General features: G+C 39.7%; 1 protein-coding gene across 12 annotated transcripts in view; it reads left to right on the top strand.

Annotated features, from left to right (window-relative positions):
- SOX5 (SRY-box transcription factor 5) overlaps positions 1 to 13838 on the top strand; it is a 648311-nt gene that overhangs the window by 579966 nt on the left and 54507 nt on the right. For all 12 annotated transcript variants that reach the window (XM_049822486.1, XM_049822487.1, XM_049822492.1 and 9 more), the window contains one exon: positions 9581 to 9727. In XM_049822486.1, the coding sequence (XP_049678443.1) occupies positions 9581 to 9727 (147 nt within the window). The remainder of the gene's footprint in view (positions 1 to 9580; positions 9728 to 13838) is intronic.

The following is a 13838-nucleotide window of genomic DNA, read 5'->3' as shown; positions in this document are numbered from 1 at the left end:
GGTTCTGGTCGTGTATTCTCCTCTCACGGAAGGAGATCACAGCATGCTGCTGGGAAGGAGAACTGGTGCCCTGTATTGATACCATGACTTCACAATGGGATCCCATAGGACAAGGTAGGAATTGTTAGCTTTCTGGGGGACCTGGGTGATGAGCAATGAACATGAACAAAAATTACATGAGAGGTAAATGGATTGCTGTTGAACTCTGATAGAACTTACTTGAAAGTTTTCTGCCATACAGACACCCTTAAACTGGAAAGCTAGCACTGCAGGACTGACATTCTTCTTCCCCAGAATAATAACTTTGCTCTACTTTTCCCTCCTCAAAAAATAAAATAAAATAAAATAAAATAAAATAAAATAAACTGCTGCAGCTGAATAAAGATGCCGCGTCACATCCTATTAGTGCTCCCTACTAAGGAAAAAGGAAAGGGGAACCAAACCTCTTCAGAACTATTCTAGGAATCAATTTGTTGTAGTTTAGCTCTTGGAATAAGTTTTCTTCTGCAGCTCGGATGGTCTATCCATCACTGGTCCCTCCCTTTCAATATTCTTCTTCTACCCTTACTTCCTCCTTTATGTGTTCTATTCAGGGAGGCTTGGCACAAGGGAAGCAGCTCAAATGCAGTCCTTATTTCCCCTTTAAGGCACAAGCGTCACATTCTTTCCTCTCTACCCAAACTGGAAGAGAGTAGCTGTGGCTGTCTGAGCCTGTGAAAGTGAGGTCTGTTGAAAGTTGCTTATGATGGACTAAGAGTTTGTCACTCTGTCTCCTGCGCCTTTATCCAGACCCTTTGACCACATAATACAACTCAGTTCAAAGAGCAAATTAAGCTTTTGAATGAGCTGAGTAGATGTCACTGAGCCCCTGTACATGTCAGATAACTGAGGAACAATGTTAATTTATACTTCAAGGACAACAGATACAATTGCACGGTACTCCAGGTTCAGAAATATCCTTAATGAGGAATATGTTTCTTGTTTCACTGTTTGATATCATGAAGATATAACCATGGGGGAGCTTTAGGAAATATACTGGGAAAAATATCCAAGTGAAATTTTTTCAACTTATTTTGTTGTTTGATTTATTTCTTGCCCCCTCGCACACACTGTAATTTGGTAATATGACCCCGTTGCTTCTGGTAGGTGATTATCATCCTTCTGCTACCTTTCAGGAGGGATTTCAGTATTTTAGGACTCTGTTCTTACAGCTTGTCACAAAAGAGTTTCTAGAGCAGGCTGAGTGCTGTGGCCCGCGTGTACTGCAAAATACCTATTTCACTACTTTATTGCTGAAGAAGAGGAGGGACAAGTCACCAAGAAATCTTATCATCATCAAGATACAAGAAGCTGATACTATATCAGCATTCAAGTGAGCAAATCCATGTTCTCAAAATAAGAAATGCAGTTGACCTTAATCTTTCTGCTGTAAGCTCTTGCACTTAACTTAAGGAGAAACAGAGTATTCAGATTTGAAGTAATTAATTCAGTATCAGTCCTAAAGCAGGCACAAGAGTTTTCCTGACTTAATTCCCTGTTGAATACAACAACTTAAAATGCAAACAGAAAATCTATAAATAAAAAGTGGAGAAAGAGTCGCTTAAGGAGATGTGTATAAAATAGTGAAATGCCTTAATTATAGCTCAGCAATCTGAAATATATAGAACCTTATTTACAGTAATTCTGCTGGCAGTGTTTGCTTATTAACTACTCTAGTCACTTAATGGATAACAATGAATGATTATATACAGTACCAGTCAAGTAAAGCAATGTAATACGAAATAAGTATTTTGTCAAATGGCCACTCAGAGAATTTTGTTCTCTCAAATGGGAACTTACGCTTACTGGAGTCAGGTGCTCTGAGCTAGTTGCCAAAAATCTGGATATATCAAAAAATAAGCTCTTGGGAAACATACTTGTGGTAAACAAATAGGCAGTAGTGAGATTTTTCCTACAAGAGTATAATGTCTGTGCCATTTTACTGACTTCAAGCTTCTAATTTGGAAAAGCTGTACTGGGACAGAAGTCTCCATGTGGAACCTTCATACAGACACTTCATCTTCATTACAGAATAGTCAGTGATAAAGGGAATGCAGTTTACAAAACAAATGCCCCTTCCTAAGTTACACATCCCTGTTGTTTGTTGGTCTTCCATCTGCCCATCTTACTGTATACTCCTTAAGGAGTATGCCATCAAAAGTATGTCCTTACTTTAAAGAAATTATTTTATCTTTTTTTCTAAAAAAAGAAGTTCTGTTGGTGTAAAAAATAAATAATAGTAGTAGCAGCAAGAATACGTTATATTCTGGTGCTGCACAACAAACTATAGAAATAAATCGTTGCCAGATTATATATATTTTTTTAAAATACGTACAATATTAATTACTTTCCTCGAAGGGGACACTGTTCATCTGCAACATTTCCTCCAGCAAGCTTTTTCCAGAAGACATTATCAAGTTTCCTCTCCAATATGCATTCCATATAGTCACTCTATTTCAATTACTGTCACATGGTGTGAACATGGTATGTATGAATATGTAGGCCACTTGGGCAGTTTTCCAGTTAAAAACTCTTCATTTGTAAAGAGCAGGCAATCTTAAACACACAGTTTACAATGATATTTTATCACAGAAACTAACAGATCTTATTAGCCTCTGATAGGAAGTGTCTATTGATAAGTTCCTACAGTTACATCCTGTAGAAGGATTGTCTTCTTGTTAAGGCATGGGACAAAGGAGCCGTGAGGTCTAGGCTCTAATCAGGAGTTTCCTACAGTCTTCCTGTGTCACCAGGAACAGTCAGTTGATGTCATGGGTTCTGATTCTCACCTTGCTAATATTTGAATAGCATTTATCCATTGACACTATTAAAGACAGCTTTTCCAGGAAAACTGAATTTCTTAACATTTGTGGAGCGTTATGGTTAGTGTCTTTCCCATAGAAGCCAGTATAAATACAAATATAGTTGTACTTTAGCTAAAATGATTGTCCTATACATCAAAATCACGTTCGTTTCTGACAAAACTCAGAGCTACCATAAATTGTACCTACATTTTTTACTTTATCCACTGCTTTACAAGCAAAGCAAGCATTGTTTTGAATGTACTGCAGCAATGGTAGAAGTCTTTATTACTTCAAATGCAGACTTAAAGCTCATTCAGTTTTTCAGTGACCTGGACTCCAGCCTTGTTTCTGGATGCCAAGGATCCCCAGTTGGTCATAGCATGGAAGTTCCAAATGAGAAAAGAACTAGTGCATTCAGCCTGGCACGGGCAAAGCGGTCCTGTTGACTACAGTGGGATTATTCTCAGGAATAAGGGCTGCGGGCCTGGAACCCTAGAGATCAGCTACCAGAATCATATTTTATGGAGTCTTGTGGTTACTGATTCTAAAAGTGATGTTTTTCTAATATGAGAGATGGTGGTTACAAGGCTGTGCTTGTAACTTGCATGCTAGAAGTGTATAAATGAAGCCTTGTTCTGTTTGTGAATGCTTTACAGTTTTTCTAATGAGAACTTGTTTTCCTTAATGTTTCTTTCTAAGTCTCAGGGTTTTTAAGGCTAGAGAGACTGTTAGATTGTCTAGTCTGACAAAACAAGATGTAAAACATTATTGGGCATAATAAACTCTTTGTTTAAAGTTCATCTTCCAGAAACACATCTGATCTTGACTGAAACATCAAGAGTCAAAATCCACCATTTCTCTAGGCAGTTCCTCCAAGTGTTACCAATACTCTCTGATTAAAAGCAGCATATTACTTACCTATTAATTCGCCCAGTCTTAACTTTCAAATATTTATTATTGTTCCTTGATTGATGATTTACTTACCTGTCTTCCTCGCCGAGGCTAAATACAGAGCAAAGCTAGGATGGGAGTTTGCAGAGGAAGTTAGCTGGTTTCTGTGGCCACAGGAAAGAACAGTGCAGCTTTTCAACATTTAGTGTATCTTCTCTAGTCTCTGTGTGGCCCACAATTTTGGGGTGAATTCATCCAGCTTGCTATTTTTTACTTGGTGAATAAAGGAAACACTAGTTCGGGCAAGGTCCTCTGCCAGAAGGAGTCTCTGTGGGACACACGTGTGCCTCAGCACCGGGAGCCAGGGCAGTTTCTTTTAGGAAATGGGTGTGATAAAGACATACGGTAGGTAGAACAGTAGTAATTATCCAACTCTGTTCAGAATTCTGAAGAACAAAATAAAAGAAAACCAAAATAAACCAAAATACTCCTAAGTGCATCTCAGGATCTCGAGCTGTATTGTTCTTATCTGGAATTAGCTCAACGTGAAAGCTAGCAAACTCAAGCACCGAAGCTGAGTAAAATTCACCTGGCAGTGGGGTTTTGGGGCAAGGTTTTAAAGGAGCTTATTGAATTTGTGTTCACATATTATCTTTGTTTTCTGAAAATCGCCCAGTTGGTGCAAACAAATGGCACTTCAAAGCCTTTGCTGAAGTTTTGAATGTACAAATTAGTGTGTCCCTTTGAATAGTTTGACTAAATCTTTGAAAGAGACTTAGACACAGAAAAGATGAAAATATGGCATTTGTACCTTTCAGATATGTAATGAAGAGCTAAGTGAAGAACTTTTTTTCATAGAAGATCTAGAAAGCATTGCTACCAATCACTAATGAGTGCAGCTTTAATTCTCATTTCTATAGTTAACATTTTATCTATGTTGCCACTACCTTTAAAAACCTATCTTACAGTAGGATGTATGTCAAACGTTTGTTTTAAGTGAATTCTTCTTTTTTTGTAATTCCTTGTGTCCTTTTTTTAAAATAAAAAACCCACCTGAACAGATCCAAAATTAATTCTTTCTTCTGTAATCAAACACTTTGCATACCTTCTATAAGCATAACATTTGAGGTAAAGAAAATGAAATTCATGTATTCTGAATGAGAGAATCTCAATTTATACCATTTTTTCCCCCAGATTATGCAAAAATCAAAGAACAGGGCCATTCATGTGTATATTTTTAATGATGGGTCTCAGAATGACAAAGAAATTGAAGCGTTGGATCAGTCAACAGTTCAAACATTTAAGCACAGTGGTTTGTAAATTCATCACTGTGGTAATTCCACTGAAAAACTAGTTTATATCAGAAACATATTTACTGCAATAACTGATTTGGTTTCCAGTACCACCTGTCTCTATCTCGCTGTGTTTTTTTTTAATAACAGGTCTTAATCTCTACTGTTCACTAATAAAAATATTTTAATAAGAGATAATACTGTAATCCAAATGCCTATAGGTGCTTGAATCAACTATCTCTGCCTATGTAATTGCTAACACTTTGTTCAACCCTTTTTAAAATTGCTATTAAATCTCATTCTCATTTTCTGTATTAATAGAACAAGAATTCATTTTTAGTGTACCCTCAAAGCAGTAATGAGCATTGTTAACATGTAACAACAATGCCCAAGGGGAAAGTTTTCAAAGCCGGTCTAACCTTAAGGCTTTGCTATTGATGTACTACAGAGTCATCAAGCCAAGAGCTGTTAGAGCTAGTCCATTTGGAGAGTTCAGCTGAGTATTTCTGCTTAATATATTGGAAGAATTATAAATGGTTTAGGTGGTGACCTAGGGAGAAGGGGGAATTTTTGTTTAATAGCTTAAGAACAGACGAGCAACAGTAAAAAAATAACTGTACCTCCTGCCCATTTTAAAGTGTATCACATTGTGCTTTTGTTCTGATGATTTTGCTTCCATACAGATTTTCATAAGAGGTTAATGAGAAAACATTAACAAGGCATGCAATATTGCACATGGGGAGGGGAGCTGAAACATAGTTATTTAGTTATAAACAAACAATAGATGTTACTTTTTAATTGCTTTTTCAGAAGCCCAATTCTGCCTTCTTGAAGAAGTATTATCTATCTTATTAAATTCAGAATATTATCCTTATTTTATTCATTATGTATAGCAAAAATAAACTTGTCTAAAGCAGTAGTGCTTCACTGTTTTCAGCTGAATGCCTTGGTCACGATAAAACAGCCAAGACCCTATAGATTGAATGTCCTGTAGGAGTTGTACTGCAGCAAAATGACCTCCTTGAGTGCTAGAATTTGAGATTGAGCCTTTAGGTTAGCTGAAGGTAGTGGAAGGTAGTGGAAGTGGGTTCAGGAGTCTCTGTTTGGGGTACAAATTAAGAAGCTCAAAAACAGTATATTACAGCAGTGATACAGGATAATGTCATTTTCATTGCACTTTTTGAGGTCTTGGTTTCATTATTGTAGAAAGTATAAGGGTGCATTTTAGGTGATGGTTGAATGTCTCGACAGAGACCGATTCATACACTGTTCCAAAATCTGAGTTCAGTTTCTCTATGAAATGAATGCATAAATTGTTGTCACTTAGCCATCTTGATTCATGGCACTTGGTCACACCATTGCCCTTTCCTTGGGTATAAGCTAAAGGTCCTCATGTCCTAAAACAAGTAAATATGAACAGACAAGTTCAGTAAAGTCAAAGCTCAAAAATATTGACAGTCTGAGAAATGTGGTGCGTGTTGTATATTTCTGTCCATTTTTTGAAAGAGGGAGTGGAAATATAAGAGCAATCTTACTGCCGAAATAGGATTCAGACCCTTGCAATTTCATAAGCTACATGTTTTTCACTTTGGAGCTGGGGCTGATGTTGCTTTTCAGTAGAATAGCTGGTTTGTGTTGCAGGAAGGGACTTTTTAAGAGGGTATTCTAACAAGGGATCTCTTATAAGATTTTATTTAATGTTTGTTTGTAATTCTCAAAATTAATTACATAGAGGTGAGATGTTGAATCTGATAACAGGAGGACAGAAGTTTGTATAAAGCATGAATGAAGGCTTTATAGGTTTTCTTCCACCCCTCCTTCCAGATTACTCCACACTGTACTCTTGAGGTATATCTGTCCCTGAACTGAGAATAAGGCATACATTTGACATTCCATATATTCCATTTCTTACCTAAAAATGCGGGTTTCTGCTGGGCTGTTGCATAGGGAAATTCGTTCTCCATGCTTACATTGTCATCGTCTGCTTTGCATGCATTGTAAAATAGGTGGTTGATGACAGTACTGTAAGGAGGAACCATGGCTTCCAACACATTTCTTAGTGACCGCTGAAGAGGTGTAAGATGGTACAGATTCTTGGACACGATGTTGTGCATGTATTTCACGTAGTTTAGTTCTTGTGATTCACTCATTGGACCTCAGCAGAAGGTTGAGAGCTGTGTTTGAGGTAGAGATTTCCCTCTTTTCTTTTCAGGGTAAGGATTCCGTTTGAAAAGCCTTCCCCAGAGGCTCACAGAAATTTCCGGCCTGGAAATCAGCCGACCTGTCAATGATCTCCAGTTGGTTCAGGACTGCTAAGAGTCCAAACTGACTATGTTATTTTTACTTTCACTTGTGGACTAGACATATTCTCTGATATCTAACCTATAGATTAGCAGCAAGCTCAAACCTTTCCTGCTTGATGGCTGTTTGACTTTCTTTTGTCTTTTTCCCATAGTTGCCTCAATTTGTAAAAGGAGAAGCTTTCCCTAGATCTGCTCTGTCATCACCAGAGTCCAATTATGTTTGAGCTGTTCCCTAGTCATGTATCCTATTTCTTAAACAACTGTTACCCTTCTGATACATTAATTCATACATAAAGCTGGCTTGGTTTTCCTTGAGCTGCCTGCTAGTTCTTCTCTAGTTCACACAGACCCTTGTTCCTTTCTCCCTGCTGGATTTAGTCTTCTTTTGAAAGAATGAATGGATATGAAGTTCAACTGATAAATACATGCATTTGAATCTGTGACTGATTTGTGGTTGGATTGTTTTTGATGACTTTTATCTGTAGTTGATTTGCATCTATTTGGCTCAGACTCGCTGGGGGTAACACATAGAATAAATGAATAAATAAATTTGAGGAAGAAGCAAGGACAGAATGGAGGAATGAATGGGCGATAGGGAAAGAGAGGGAGACTAAACAGAAAGGGATGGGTAAATGGTGATTGAGAAGTACAGAAAAATAAGGAACAAGCAGTGATCAAAGTAGAGAAAAGAAATAAAAAGGATTCAAAACTGAAAAGAATAGAAAGTCTGAAAAGAATAGGAGTGAAAAAGAAGTAAGAACTTGGTGCCTGATTACACCTAAAAGAGCAGAAATTGATTACTTTTAATTATGTGAAAGGGCTAGGATTGTGCACCAGTGAAGGGAAGGGTTTGTACAGGGAACCACAGGACAATGTCCAGGGTTGTCTGAGACTCAGAGCAGTAGATCTTGCCCATTTGATCAAGTTAAGTGTTTGCTACAGGGCTTACGTACTCTGAACTCACATTAGCAGTGTCTGTCTACCTTTTGCACAGCTCTATGTGGAATACTCAATGAATCCTCATTTTCCTCTTTTCAAACTTGCTGGTTTGTTCTTTCATCAGCATATACAATTAACTAAAAACCAACAGCAAAACAACTAAGCACCACTAACAAGACTTCCTAGGCTAGCCATATTGAAGCCCCCTTGTTTTTTCACATCCGCTTCCATGTTCCCGCATGTTTGCAGCTCAGAAGCTCTGTTAGCACCAGCAGGCAGAGAGCACCGTCGTTCAGTGTTACACATTACACATGTACTGCACAGCCAGATAATACTTTGAAAGTGATATTGTTACTACATTACCCGCTCTCTCAGGCATCTGACTTCTATTTGGCTTCACCTGAATTCTCTATTCACAAGGCGGCCACAATTGCCGCTTCTCCTGCCCACCATGTTTATTTTCTCCACTTTTTATTTGGAGGTCAGAGGAGCTTCCAGGTACTGCCAGTTGCCTGTTTTCTCTCTGCTTTTAACCTCTGTCCATTAAACTCTACTGTAGTGCTGAACTTTAAACAAATGACTGTGATTATAAGTATTTACATGCTAATAATCAAATATGTGTTTAAAGTGCCTTACTGGTTGAGTTCTGAAGAAAAAAACATTCCCACCGTGTATCTGCTTTGCATCTATCACAGAAAGTGTTCTTAGTCTTAACTGGAGCTTCTAGTTGCTAATGGACAGTACATTACCATCGATCTGTATATATTGACTGTAGTGGTTCTCCAGAACCCAACTGAGAGTGGACCATCACAGTAAGTGCTAAACAAAATTTTGACATTCCCTGTCCCGAACACCTTACAGCCTGTGCAAACAAGGCAAACATAGCAAGTAAGGTAAAGAAGTGAAAAATGGTAGTACAGAGACCATCATATCAAACGTGAATTTCACAGGGGTCAATTCATATTATCGGTGGAGATGCTGTTACGCCTAAGTCATCTCAGGAAAGGAAAGATTGCCCAGTGGCTCCGGCAAACCATGAAGATTAGCTTTTGTTCCTTGTTTTGAATCCCTGGACACACAGGGAAGCTGGGACATTTCTCATGGTGACGTCTGTCATTCATCCCCTGAGGAATGAGTCATAAAAGTTGAGATGACAATTCTTGTCTTGAAATACGCCAGTGTGCTAAATAAAAAATACCCATCAGAAGAAAAATCTATCATCTGCAGTAGGAGAAGTTTTGGGAAAATTACTTATTTATTGATGATGTCTCTTTCTCTCTCCCCTCCATTTTTTCTTTGTTTGTTTTTACAGCAGTTGTATGCTGCCCAACTTGCTGCGATGCAAGTGTCTCCGGGAGGCAAGATACCTGGCATACCCCAGGGTAACCTCGGTGCTGCTGTATCCCCTACCAGCATCCACACAGACAAGAGCACAAACAGCCCTCCACCCAAAAGCAAGGTACTGTACCAGGCCCTGCAGCGTTGCGTTTCTGACAGTGTGGGTACTTGCATGTGGGTTTGTTTCTGAAGGGTGTCTGTGCGCCTCTCGGTTGCAGGCAGCTTTGTTCTCAGGACGGCTTCCTGAAATAGGAGGATATTCGTAGTGCCGTTTTTCCAGTGGGAGGACCCCAGCACAGTAATGCCAAACAACCATTCGTACACGATGGCAGTAACAGACACCACCTCAGCTGAGATCCCGTGGGTTCCCTTGCTGTGTCGTAGGTGTCCCGCTGCTGTTTCTTCCACCTGCAGTAACAGGTAGCAGGCTGAGGTGACCAGCTCCTATTCCGGCACACAACTGTCATTTCCTTTCAGAATGCTAAAGCGGAGTCAGGTTAGCAGTGTGTCAGCGAGAGAGGGCAAGTGGTGGGGCACCTCATCGGTGGCCAGATCCTGTCCTGGGCTTCAGTGGGAGTTTGTGGAGGAACAAGTCTCCAAAGCAAGGTCTGTTGTGTCATAGAACAGGGCTGGAATCTGTCCATCAAGCGATGGGCTCTAATGAGTAATCTTGGTCATAGCTGGGCAAGAGGTCAACCTAGCAGCTTGTAGTGACATCTGTGATGAGTTTTACCTAGAAAAAAGACACAGATATGTCCAGTGGAAGAAGATGAGCTCAGCGTATGCCAGAGCTGAGCAAAAGTAACAGGTCAAAATTGAATGGCACATCTTAGGTGTTGCAAAACAACTAGGAAGAATTTAGCTAAGGAATGCAGGGAGAAAGCAGTCCCATTTAGCTGACAGCAAGAGCTTGATAAAAATGTGTCCTTTCTTTTTGTTAGTGTCCTCTAGCATGCTGTCCATGTCCTTTATCGTGTCAGAAAAGATTCCTTGAATTGACAGTAGTGTCTTGGGTTTACCCTAACAGTAAACCAGCACAGATTAAAAATAACCAGACAAAGAAATAATACCATTGTCAGTTCAGTGAGATACATGTTCAAAGAACAAAATAGATGGTGTGGAACCAGTAGCTGTTGTGTTAATGAATCAAGCCCTGGGTCTACATTTTCTTCTATCCTCAGTGTAGACTTTCTGACTTCCTGAAGTTTATCCTTGGCTTGGCCTCTTCTTTTATATACTATAGAGCAAGGAATCACAAAGCCATGTAGTGCTCGATGATAGTTTTGTGGGGTTTTTTTTCCAGAAAGTCCTGTCTGTAGTTAATAAGAGATTTTTGTGCATTTTACAAGGGGTTTTTTGTGTGGTTAGCAGCTTGCAAGATCCTCTACACTTAAAATCCCAGTGTTGTTTTTGGATCTCTTGTGCACGAGCAGAATGTCTGATGAGATCTAAGGGGACACATTATTTATGTTGTAGCAATTGTGAAACTAGAAGGCCTGCCATATCTACCAGTAACATCAAGCATAACCGTCTTACTGGCAGCTGTCAAGATCGGCTCTGTTGTCCCTTGTGTTTTATTGCTTTTTCATATTTGTAGGTGTTCCAGTGCCTTTGGCTTGCAGTTCTGTAGGACACAAACAAAACTTATTTGCAAATTGAAAAAAAAGAAAAAAAAAAAGTGGGCCAAAAGGAAAGGAAGGGGGCTCCAAAAGGCTGTAAAATTGTGCAGCGTGAGCCCTGTGATGCATGCTGTTTTCAATCTGCTGTGTGCCAGTTGGAGGCTCAGAGAGAGAGCGAGAGAAAGAGAAGGGATAATGCTGAGAAATGATAGAGTGGCTGTGACCTCCAAGCTCAGCCTGGAAATCCAAGACATTGATTTCACTTAGCATTCCTGCTGAGAAATCCGGCGGAGTTCAGTTGTAATAAAAGAACAAGATTCTGTTCTAATGGTAATGGCGTATGACAGACATATCACTTTGTCTGTCCTCAGCACCAGAGAGAGGAGAATTGGAGAAAGGTCACCTGACCTGCCTGTGGTGTTGTGCGAATGCTATACTGAGCTTTGAACTCCAGCCTGGAAGCACAATTATTTATAATACTAAATGGTAAAGAAACCTTTATAGAGCCTACAGTAATTAGAATAAAGCTTACACAATAGTGCAGCGGCCTGGCTCAGAAAACACACTGGCAAATCCATCACAGTGGCAGAAAATGAAGCTTATGTGTTGAACTAAACACCTTCATTTGTGTCTGTGTGGACCTTCCTTTGATTTTTCAAAGCTTGTTTGCGTTCAACAGCTCCAAAAGTTTATTGTGTTTGCTGATTTTATTTTTTGTTAATTTAATTTTTTTAGCTGTTGACAGGGAGTGTTTGACTGAGCTTCACAGCCATTTTTTAATACTTTTTTTGAATCCCCAGCTGCAACTTGGTTCTTGAAGTTAGTTTGCGGTGGTCTTTCTCACTGTCACTGAATGTCACACCTCCACAGATGAACAGTTAATGCCTTAGACAAGCTTTCAATAGATGCTGTTTGCTGAGTCTCTATTTTCAGCCCACAGTTTACACTGGCGCAGCTTTGGTAATACGCTCAAGTGTTTGGAGACAAGGAGACAGCCTTACCTGAGAGTGTGTCAAGCTACTGGCAAACATCTAGGTCACTTCTGAAAAGCTGTGGTTTTTTCCCTCTTGTATAGTGTTAAAGTTAGTGTGCTGCTCTTTGCAAGGATTCTTCAAAGTCGGCCTCAGCAGCAGATGGAACAACTGTTGGCTCTAGAAATGCTGAGAAGCATCAGAGGGAGTTTGCCAAGGATCATCCTTTAAATCTAGTAAGACTTGAACACATCCCTGAAACTCCTCTAAGACCTTGGCAACTCCCATTTTGGCAAACCTTTTATCAGTGGCCTTCACCAGTGTTTGAACATTGTGCTGGGCAGACTACCCTGGCATCTTCTGTTGTCTCCCTCGCCTTTCAGCAGATGTGACCTGGAATAGTCAAATTCACTTCCTAGGTTTCTGTGCTGTAACTTTTAGGAAGGCATGAAGTAGAGATGCCATTATGCTGTGCTGCACACATTCTGTCAAGTTTTGGTTAGGAAACTGAGCTGGTGTCGTACATTCTTCCAAGAAGAAATCTGTGCCAGAAAAATTGATTTAAGAAACAGAGCTAGTGGAGCCCATCCAAAAGAAAATGCGTGTGTCTTGCGGAAATGGATTTTAACACAGCTTCTTCTTGAGCAGTTTTAAAAACAGCCGGTATGCTAATCATACCATTCAAATTTACCAAGGCCTCCTCCACAACCCATTTGAAAGGCAACTATCTTTGAAGTTTGCCAAATTGTGCTGGATTTCCAAAGTCTGTCTTAAGCACATTTTGCCTTTGATCGTGTAAATGCTTGCATGCTGCTCTGTTGGGTGTTCAAGGTGGTTACACACTCCCAAGTAAGTATGAGAGAAAAGGCACAGGTGCAGATAAGGACTAGGCAGAATAACCTACCAGTCGTTCTGGTGATTAACTTCAAGCCTCTTGCTTGTACAGGGCCATGCAGGAGGTAAAAAAAAGCAGTGTTACAGAGAATACGTTTATCTGAACAGTGACCTTTACCATGCTACCAGGATTCTCACCTGATAGCCACAGTCTTCACTGACTTCAGATGATGTGCATTATACTCTTGAATAAGGACAGCAACATCACCCTCACTTGTAAACGGCCAGGGCCCTGTTCATTCCTGCCTTTGTTCCTTGCTTTTTATGTTGCACATATAAATATAGCATCTAGTGCCTGCATGATGCAATATCCTAGCCCTTTCCATGTAACCTTTCAAGTACAGTAATTCTGGAGTGAATTTTCAATGTAGCTTGTAAATGTAGCTAAATGATTCCCTGTATTTAATGGAGCACAGTGCAATGTCTGTAGCATCTGCTGAAAAACAGGAGCAATTCAGTGTGAAATGTGACAGGAGAGAATTCCTGGGCACTTTTCTTTTAACCTTGTTATGACCTCAGCCCTAACCCTACTCACAGTTGTGTCTCCATCAATGGCAACAGCACACAGATTGTCCAAATCAATTTTTTTGTTCTTTTCAAATACTTCTGGCAATGATGTTACTATTTGCTCAGCAGTAGCACCTGGGAGTTGTGACAAGGCAAGGAAATGTGTTTCAGACAAGCCAGAAACAGCACTAAGCAGTTGGATATACACCATCAGATTCTCCTCAACTGCAATATCCAGACA

The sequence above is a fragment of the Accipiter gentilis genome, chromosome 18 (assembly GCF_929443795.1).
Source record: "Accipiter gentilis chromosome 18, bAccGen1.1, whole genome shotgun sequence".
Lineage (NCBI taxonomy): Eukaryota > Metazoa > Chordata > Aves > Accipitriformes > Accipitridae > Astur > Astur gentilis.
This window is presented reverse-complemented; position numbering and strand designations above follow the sequence as displayed.